The sequence below is a fragment of the Maniola hyperantus genome, chromosome 7, assembly GCF_902806685.2.
Source record: "Maniola hyperantus chromosome 7, iAphHyp1.2, whole genome shotgun sequence".
Classification (NCBI taxonomy): domain Eukaryota; kingdom Metazoa; phylum Arthropoda; class Insecta; order Lepidoptera; family Nymphalidae; genus Maniola; species Maniola hyperantus.
The window spans coordinates 2103411-2113824 of NC_048542.1; the positions used below are offsets into that span (position 1 = coordinate 2103411).

A 10414-nucleotide genomic window follows, 5' to 3' on the forward strand; every position below is an offset into this window, starting at 1 on the left:
GATTATATTATATGGGTACATAGTATTACAATCAGATTTATTTTTATTTACTGAAGATGTTACATTTTTTGTAATACGAGTGAGTTTGTAATGAAATCACACCTGATGGAAAGTGATGATGTGGCCTAAGATGGGACCTAGAAGATGTTTTAAAGATACCCGGATTAGGTACAATTGGTAGGAAATACAGATCGATTCATTCATTGTTAAGTCTACGAATACGGAGCGCGCGGCTTGGTATGAATAAACCGTAAATTTAAATCAATTGTACCTCAAGTTAACTTCAAACATTCCAATACATTAGGTATAGTATCGCTCTTGTGTTTACACAACATTCTCAACAAATTAAGTTTTTTCTCGTGAGTTTTGGAGGATTCCAGTTCGTACAGCGTGCACAGGTTGATGAGGAGGCTCTCGTTGAGGCCCCGCTCGGGGTCGGCATGTATGGCCTTTTGCAGGACGGATATCGCCTCTTTGAGGCGGCCCATGTATAGCAGACACACTGCCAAATTGTTGGCAACCTGAAATAATCACTACCCATGTTATAAATGCGATAGTTTCTTGGTTTGTCCTTCAATCACGTCGCAACTGAGCAACGGATCGACGTGATTTTTTGCATGGGTATAATTAAAGACCTGGAGAGTGACATAGGCTACTTTTTATCTTGGAAAATCAAAGAGTTCCCACGGGTTTCAAAAACCTAAATCCACGCGTACGAAGCCGCGGGCATCAGCTAGTAAGCGATAATTTTATTACAAGGACTTGAGACACTGACCTCTACTATTGCAAGTATGCTAGACCTGCGATTGCCGACCTGTACTTGAAGCAACTTGGTTTTCACCAGATTTTGTTTCGTCTGAAAAAGGTGGACAATAGCAAGTCCAGGATGAATGGAGGTCAGTGGTCTTGACAGAATTCCTTTTTAGGATTCCGTACGCGAAGGGTACGAACGGCACCCTATTACTAAGCCTCCGCTGTCCATCTGTCCGTCCGTCTGTTTCTCAGAAGACTGTATCTCGTGAACCGTAATAGGTAGAGAGTTGAAATTTTCACAGAATGTGTATTTCTACTGCTACTGTAGAGGTGCAACCTCTACCGTTACTTGGCTGGCAGCTATTAGGAAAACTTCGCAGCTGCCACACAACAATATTCAAATTTGGAACGCAGTGGGGAATCCTCCTGGTCACGCACGTTACAAGATTCCACATTCCCTATCATCCGCTCGTCACGTCAACATCTTCTACCATTGTATTATATAAAGCTCGCGAGCCCGTCTGTATTGTACATAACATATCAATTGTAAAGTGTAAAATAAACATCACTATATGTAGCTGGTTCTTCATTACATCAACCCTTCAGCTACTATACAACAACAAATAAAAATTTCAAAATTAAAAAGTTAAAAACTACATAATCTGGTACGATAGTAAGGAATCCTTCGTGTGCGAGTCCGACACGCACTTGCCGGGTTCATATTTATTTATCTAAACGTCAAATGTAGTGTCTTACCATAATATTGGTAGGCTCCTGATCGGCAGCCCTCGCAAAATTGTTGTACGCGTCTTGATACTTCCCGTGCGCGATGTCTATGAGGCCCAGGTCCACGTACTCGCGGACATCTGGCGTCGGACATCTGGATACAGAGGACCACTTTACAACTCACCACAGCAAATTCAACCTCAAGAGTACGCATAAACAGTACGCGGCAGAAAGTAATGTACATCGACCTTTAGGAGTTGGAGAAGACCTTGTCTCTGTCGTTGAGACCGACGGAACGTCATATAGATACGAGTGACAGAGACAACGCTCTACAAAGCCGAAATGTCATTCTAATGGCCGATATACATTACTTTCTGCCGCGTACTCTACAAGGTTATGCGCAAACAAAATCGTTAAATGTTGGGGGATGAGGGAGAATGCTTTGTTGTGATTGGTGGACTCAAAAGTCACGTAATCAAGACAATGTGCGGAATGAGGGTACCGAACGGGCGTGGGCCCTCTTTTATGCTAAGCTCCGGTTAATGTCCGGCTATTCTATATAGGTGGTGGTCTTTGTAACTCACTGATTTTTTTTGAACTACCGCCAACAAGTATTAATAAATTAATCAACACGTACCTAATTAAGTTATTTTAAACTCTATTTCAATCCAGTTATATGACTTTTCTGTATGTTTTACAGAATATTGTTAGTAAAAACAATAACGCGTGCAAAGTGCTCAAGGTGTCGTTCTTTCAGCTGCCGTCGCCCATACAGAAATCATGTACGATCAGGCTGGTGTGCCGGTAGTAGTAGGAAATTAAATCAGTTTGTACCCCACTTTCCCTTACATGTGATGCCGGGCCTCCTTGGCGGTGAACGAGTATAACAAAGCCGCTTTGACGTGTCCCGCCAGTAGCGCAACTCGACAAAGCGAGCTTGACAACACTCTCTGTTGCTGAAGCGTCGTGCTTTGGTCGCGTAATCAGGCTATGTCCAACAATGGACGTCCAATGATGAGTGAGGAGTACTCACATGTGATGCCGGGCCTCCTTGGCGGTGAACGAGTGTAACAAAGCAGCTTTGACGTGTCCCGCCAGTAGTGCAACTCGACAAAGCGCGCTCGACAACGCCCTCTGTTGCTGAGGCGTCGTGCTTTGATCGCGTAAAGTCGTTAGGATCTTTGTTGCTAATCGATAATCCTGAAAGAACGTTTGATTGAGCAAACTTGTGTTAAAAACTCAAAATATGACATCACTACCCACATTATAAATGCGAAAGTATGTTTGTATTTTTTACCTGACTACGGCAAATAAATAATAAATAAATAAATAAATTTTTTATTCGCGAAATTGTGGGCATAACAAGTTAACAATAACACAACAGTCCCTTACACAATCGACTGTCACCGACAGTGTGCAAATATTTAGCTTGAATTTAATATTAACATAATTATACATATATAATAGAAATCGAAAACTTTAGTCACTTAATTATACTCGTATATAATGTCAAACAGTACAATTTCAAATTACTCAGTCAAATTATACAATATTATAGATTATAGATTACGCAGTCAAATTATACAATATTATAGATTACTAGATTATAGATGTAACATTAAAATAGTTAGGTTAACTGGTTATTTTTAGTATGTTAATGGGGCCGATTCTCTAGTACACAATCTCTAAACTAAACTAAATTAACAGGTCTAAATCTAGTGCTTTCCTTTTCCGCAAGCAACATTATGAAAGGGATAGCAATAGATTTAGACGTGATATTTTAGTTTAGTTTGGAGATTGTGTACAAAGGAATTAGCCACAATTGTCATTAAGATATTCTTTTACACTATAATAATTTTTCCGATTGAGAATTAAAAAAAAATCTCGCTTGAATTTTAGTAACGGCATATTTTTTTTACAATCAGGAAGTTTGTTAAACAAGGTTATAGCCATGCATGAAGAATTGTGTGAAAAGACAGTCAACCTTTGTGGTGGAGCCCAGAGTTTAAATTACGGATATGGCCTGCCTCTCTTATTAGGATACTTTTCTTTTAATGTGGGAAATAAATTAGGGTATTTCCTTACAAATAGCAGTGCTTCGTATATATAGAGACATGGTAACGGTAGAATTTTATTCTCCCTAAACAATGGTTTGCAGCTGTCTAGAGTTTCAGCTCGACATATTGATCGAACACAAGCTTTCTGTTTGATAAATGCTTTTGTAGCGTCTACAGAATTTCCCCATAATAAAATACCATATCGCAAAATCGACGATACATACCCATGGTATGCTTGTAGGGCAGTTCGTGTATTACTGACTTGCGATAGTTTTTTCAAGACATATACGAATCTGTCAATTTTCTTACATAGATCTTCAAAGCCAAAAGGGTTATGACTTTATAGTCGCACACCCCTCCCGCTACTATACCGCAGGAACCTCCTCAGTTATGCGTTATGCCTGTATTAGCTTACCTTCAAAGCAATAGCGCAGTTGACCACAGAGTGCAAGACCCTGGTCTGCCTGCCGGTCCACAGTCGAAGCGACTCCGTCTTGTCTTCAAGGGTTATGGTTCCACTGCCATCTTCCGTTTTTTCCTCATTGAGGTTAGAAATCATCTGAAATTGAGTTTTTTTATTCCATCGCAATCTGTCTTAATTGCGATCTCAACGAGCCGCCAAGCGATTTAGCGTTCCGGTATGATGCCGCGTAGAAACCAAAGGGGCGTATTATAAAGCGTCAAAACACGCGCTTAGTATGCGAATTTCTATGAAATACATTACAAACAAATATAAAATGCGTCAACTATAGTTTAAAACCATCCTCACGATTACATCTACATTACTCTATATCTACATTAAAATATGTAGTTAAACCACGAAATAAGGTTAAAATCATAAGTACATACGTGTTGTATAACTTCTAACATAGCATATAGTCTGTCCATAGCTTCCTCTGGTTTGCCCACGTGCGCCGGTAGCTCAGCGATCAACAGGCGCAGGGAAAACGGCACCAGGGAGCCGGTTCGACTCTCGTACGCGTCTGGGTAGAACTGGGATGGATAATATGATGAAGTTTAATTTACTAGAATCCAACTTCCGTTTGTCTCATTTTTTTTCATTCATTTTTAGGGTAACCCTCATAGGATCACTTTGTTGTCTGTCTGTCTGTCAGTCTGGATCGTTTGTTTGGATGATGGTGGCTCTGGGAGATAACAGGCAATAAAGGTGTAAAAAATCTTACGTCAAAGTATAAAAGTCTTTTTATGCCAACATGATCCAAACAAACGTTCCTCCCAATGTTGGGGACAATACGCAGATAAACTTTCAGCTTTTATAAAATAACGAAGGTCTGGCGCGCGCTGGCTCTCTCTCTATAATTACATTAGTGTCACTTAATCTTTGTCGTTTTAAGCTCAGGTATTGTTAAATGCAAAGCTTTAAACAGGCCGATTGAAAATCGAGGTTTTGGATAGGATCAGTTTTGTTTTCAACGTGCTTAATATTAAAAGTAAGTAAATATAACAAGACACAGGATAAATGGACCAAAGAGGTCACTTACTGTTACCCCAGAGATGGGAAGAGAGCGAGAGGACGGCCACAGAGGAGATGGGAGGATGACCTGCCACAGGGTTGGCGCGGACTAGCGTTAGATAGGAAAAAATGGAGAAGTCTAGAGGAGGCCTATGTCCAAAGAGGACAACCTGAACTGTAAACTGCTGGTGTTACTAATTTTTTTTAGAATAAATTATGTAGGATAGGATAATTAAATAATAGGAAATAAGAAATTAGTAATACGTTTAGTTAGTAATATAAGATGTAAAACTAGTGTATCAGTGAATAAAGGCTATTTTATTTATTTTATTTTTATAAATATAACAAGAAATATCATATCAGGACCTGATAAAACATGTCCGGTTTGCTGAAGTCGCCGAAAGGCTCGGCCTCCTTAGCCAGCGGCTCGTACAGCTTGATGCGACACATCACCGCGAACCGCGTCAGCCACAGCTGCAGAGATCGCGGCGTGTGTTTGGTCGGTCTGTGCATGCGACCTGCACCTACAATGCAGGATGATTAATCTCTTTACACAACTGCCAAAAAAAGGATTGAAATGTTTGCAGGATCCATGTATGTGAGTTTCTTTATTCCACCATAACTTCTACATCATCAACCATTATCATTAAATACCACTTGCTTTAACGGTTAAGGTAAACATGGTGAGGAAACCTGCATGCCTAAGAGTTCTTGTGTGTGTGAGGTCTACCAATCCGCACATGGCCAGCATGGTAGACTATGACTAAAACCCTTCTGTCTCTAAGAAGGAGAACTTGTACTCTGTAGTGAGCCGGCGATGGGCTGATCATGATGATGATGACTGTAATTTGACTAACCCTGTCCAGCAGCACTGATGAGGGTAGCAGTCAAGTTAATCGCAGCACGTAAGTATCCCGTACGTAACAGTTCACGTAGACCCGCCTCGTCCCGGCTCACGTGCTCCGCTCTAACCACGCCCCGACTGCCTGCTGAACTCACCCCCAGGTACTTGACTGCCACTTCTTGAAGAGCATCTGCCTGTAGGGAATTTTATTTCTAAGTAACGGATACCCTGGTCCCTGCGTGTGCTACTACGCTAAAATACCGGCCAAGTGCGAGTCAGGCTCGCGCACCGAGGGTTCCGTAGTACAATCGTATTTTTTCGACATTTTGCACGATAAATCAAAAACTATGATACATAAAAATAAATAAAAATCTGTTTTAGAATGTAAAGGTGAAGCCCTTTCATATGATACCCCATTTGATATAGTTATCTTACTTCGAAAATTGAAAATACTAATTATTATTTCATGACCACAATCACAATTTAATTTTTTACTGTAGATTTTTCTTTTCTCTATTTAACGATAACGACGACTCTCAATAACGTCATAAAATGCGCAGTCCCTTCAGTGTTGTTATATAGAGTTTATACTGTATTCTCAAATCCCATCAACTTTCAACTTACCAATTCCTCTTCCAAAACCAGGCCCGGCATTGTCAACACTTCCCTGTCAGGGAAGAACGAGCCTTTTGGTGATGATTGTGCCTGAAACAATGGCCTTTTTATGACAATTTGCTTTAGTTGACTCCAATGCACATTATCTGCTTCTGCCCTGCTCTGCTGCACAAACGTAGCGTCCACCTAGGGAAACATATCATTTACCCTGAGGATGTTACCTCAATTCCAGTCAAAAAGGTGCTGCTGTATTTGGCTTCCACAGGATTTGACAAGGAAGTGTGAAGTGGAAGCAAACACAATAGATCGGAGACGGTCGCAGTGATACAGGGATATCAAGGATCTGCATAGCCCCAAAGAAGAAGAAGAAGAAGAAGAATATGATGACAATTTAACATATGGGGCATATGCCCATGAATTTTGTTTGCTTGTTACTAGTTTTTGTCCATAACTACCAATAGGTCCTTGGACTGTAGAAATAAAATGATGGGATTTTTTGTATAGCGGTAGTTTAAGGGTCTAGAATTCATAATTAAAGAGAATGATTTCATGATGAAAGTAACAAAATTACCTTTAACAGGGTTTTATTAGCTTCCTCACTTGGTATCCATGCATCCCTTCTCCTATCAGCTTCTTTGTCAACTGGTTGGTTCTATAAATTAAGGACATACAAAAGTTTGCCACATAGTTGTTATGTCAATATGGGATTATATTTTTCAGTCCTAAGTTGTAATATAACTTCATAACAAATTTTTAAGGAAATTATGTTATTTTCCCATGGCATAAATGATAATTTTTTGCATCTCTAGAATACAAAGTACCTTTGTGCCTTATTTCACCAAGATTGGTTCAGCAGTTAGCAATAAAAAAGTAACAAACAGACAGATGAATGAAAGGAGTCTAAATTTACCTTAATACTCAAGCCATCCATAGCCTCAGTAAGAACAGATGGTGTCACAATATTAATTTTATTTGGCCCTATTTGCGGTTCAGGGCCTATAGTGTCGAAAAACGTGGATGGATCGGGTAAGCTAGTCGCAGGAATCGCTGTGGAACCGCTCACAGTTGGTAAAACATTGGTAAAACTGATTTCTTGCGGGCCTCTGTGTTCCGTAAAAGATGTAGTCATATTCGTTGGAAACGCTCCCGTTGTTATAGGCTGCGTCCCTAAAACCAATCATAACTATCATCAATTAACGATAAAGTACACAAAAGGGTGTTTTATTTAAGAAAATATATAGTTAAAAATACCTTCGGAGTCGCCTAAGTAAACGCTTTGTATCATGTCGGACGGCGATGTTCCTATTTCATCGAAGAACTGCGACGCAGGCGGGACCTCTGATCCTCCAAAATACTGGCTTAAATTAGGCTTATCCATAATCTTTCGATTTATTTACATCATCACCCATAAAGAAAATCAAAATCGAACTTGAAGTTTTCACGTTTGACGTTGACGGTTGACGTTTAGTGTTTCCACATACGATTTTGGTTTTACCCTAGTTACTGAAAGAATTGACTTTAAATTACCATTTAATATTTTTTTAAAACCAAGATTTTAATTTTAAAGACAAAATCAATTGCAGTTTTTAATATCATTTCACAATTCTAAATTTTGAGTCTTAATATGCTTGATCACAATGAGAGTACAGTACGCGCGGCGAGAGTTTGGCTTTGACCGTTATTGCGCAGAAATCAGAAATTGGGTATCAACGGGCAATTAGTGGGGTGCGGGGCGGGTGTGTAGGCGCACGCGGTGCTCTGATTGGCGCTCCACTGCTCCAGTCGTTCCCTGCCTCTGTTTGTACAATCACGTTCACAAGTGAATTGCTATTTTCGTTAATTGTTTATTATATAAGAATCTGAATAGCACTGCTGCTAAGACTTTTTTTTAATGTTAACTTTTGTATTTAATAATTATTTTAAGTTTTCTTTTGTTTGTATGTACCAATTTTACATGTATCTTGGAATAAATAATTTTATTAAAAAACAATTATTTAGAATTTTCATCGCTGTCTCTGTAAACTTTAAAAGGAAATAAACATTTTATATAAGTAAAATAACTATCAATAGTTTTAATAAATGAAGAAGTTTATCTATTTCGTATTATTTTCTAGCATTATTACCACTGTACATGAATTTTGACCCACTCAAATATCCAACCTGGTACATAAAAAAGGAAAAGTATTGTGTGCGTGACAGTACCCATGCGCAGTAATCCCCTCCACCCGAAGGTCAAAGCCAAACTCTCGCCGCGCGATCTGTAGGTATAATGTTCTGTCATCTGTGCACTGTGATCACAATAATTTACTTGTTAGATTGTCAAATTACTGCTTTCAGTTCCATACAGAATGAATAAGTAGCTAATTACTGCAATAACTGCGATGCAGAGTGAAAAGGTTTTCATTCTGCTCTTTTCTAACTCTTTTGAGTCTAAATAAATCCCACTGATAAAAAAACAATTTTATGGATTACAACGTAAAGTTTGATTTTACCCCAAATTACTCTATCCCTGTCAACATGGAAACGCCCTAAGCCGTACCTAATATTCGTCGTTTCGTCCTAAAGTAGGGCAAAATCCCCAAAAGTAGAAACACTGCGTTGTCACTTGGCAGCTGAGCTTGGCAGTTAACATATGACATTGACAAATAACAAATTTAGCGTTCAAAAATGTTTTAATGTCAGATGTTTTTAATCACAGTGTGATTAAAATATTATATTTCTATTCAAATTAGTAAAAACCCAAAAAACCGTTAATTGAATAAAAAACAGTTACATTTCAAGCATTCCGAAACGATTAGAAAGCAAATCATCCATAAATCATCCAAGAAAACACAGTATTCTGAGCACAGATCTTATTCTGAGATTCTGAGCATGAAAAGAATGATTAGGCCTTAAAGGACTGTTATCCAGGGCCGTAAAATATTATTAAAAAAAAAAGTATGATTAAAAAAAATCAAATCAAATATTTTTCTTTTTTCAAGATTCGAAATTAGATCGGCCGAAAAGAGTAAATTAAAATGAGCTAAGAGTTATGATATAACCACATCACTGCCCATCAGTACCTATGGTGAACACCAAGTAGATAATCTATGGTGAACACTATGCCGCACCGAAACCAAAACAATATCGATATTTGATATTTTTTAATTATTAAAAGCAAAGCCTGTATTATGGTAATAATAATAATGAAATCGTATTTATTATAACTTGTATACCTTGTGTAAACTATCAAATTGCTTCAAACTCCAAATAGTTTAAAAGTTTTACACTGATATGCAACTTATTGACAAAACTTGTTATTGATACTAATTGTTGTTGAAAATTGTTAACGAAACTTGTTGCAGAAGCTTTTTGTAGTAATTTGTTGTTGCAACTCGTTTTTGAAACTTGTTGTGGAAATTTGTTGCAAAAATTTGTTGCAGAAACTTGTTGTTGAAACTAGTTTTTTAAACTTTTTGTTGAAACTTGTTGCAGAAACTTGTAGCGGATTGGTATTTTATTTCTGGTCGGTGGATTGGTACTTTCCTTATGTAAAAAGTACTCTGTGATTGGTACCTATATAATCACTACGTGATACTTGTTAACGAAACCGCAGGGCGATTGTCTAAAACCTGCATCAATCATTATTACAATCTCAATTGTTCTGATTGGCTGAATTTGTGCGATTCTTGTTGAAACAATGCATTGTGGGCTGTGGCCAATAGTGAGCGAGCATTAACCAATCAGAGATGATTGCGATCGTGACATTGTAGCTGTCAAACAACCGCAGTAGAGCCACTGAATTTTCCATTTGTGTTCAATTTTGAACTGTTCTTCTAAGATTTTTCTGCAAAAATAACTGTTCGTAGTTTGTATTCTATTCTTGTTTACTTTTCGCAAAATATTGATAATTGAAATGAACTATTGCCATACTTGAAAATTTCAAGTCTTAAGTACTGCAACAAT

The 10414-nt window shown here is 38.3% G+C and overlaps 1 protein-coding gene across 1 annotated transcript; it reads right to left on the reverse strand.

Annotated features, from left to right (window-relative positions):
• Nucleotides 1–265: 265 nt before the first annotated feature.
• On the reverse strand, nt 266–7917 carry LOC117983817 (trafficking protein particle complex subunit 12). Its single transcript, XM_034970444.2, has 11 exons — nt 7721–7917; nt 7380–7636; nt 7041–7121; nt 6479–6559; nt 5868–6048; nt 5377–5534; nt 4386–4529; nt 3952–4095; nt 2513–2679; nt 1510–1633; nt 266–521 (listed from the first exon to the last, which is right to left on the reverse strand). Exons 1-11 carry the CDS (start codon nt 7845–7847, stop codon nt 273–275), a joined length of 1713 nt encoding a protein of 570 aa, XP_034826335.1. The 5' UTR covers nt 7848–7917; the 3' UTR covers nt 266–272.
• Nucleotides 7918–10414: the final 2497 nt, after the last annotated feature.

Coding starts and splice junctions, on each gene's coding strand:
- LOC117983817 (XM_034970444.2), bottom strand. CDS start 7,847: ATGGATAAGCCTAATTTAAGCCAGTATTTTGGAGGATCAGAGGTCCCG. Junction 6,049..6,478: donor TGGTTTTGGAAGAGGAATTG/GTAAGTTGAAAG, acceptor AATTCCCTACAG/GCAGATGCTCTTCAAGAAGT. Junction 4,530..5,376: donor AACCGGACATGTTTTATCAG/GTCCTGATATGA, acceptor TATCCATCCCAG/TTCTACCCAGACGCGTACGA.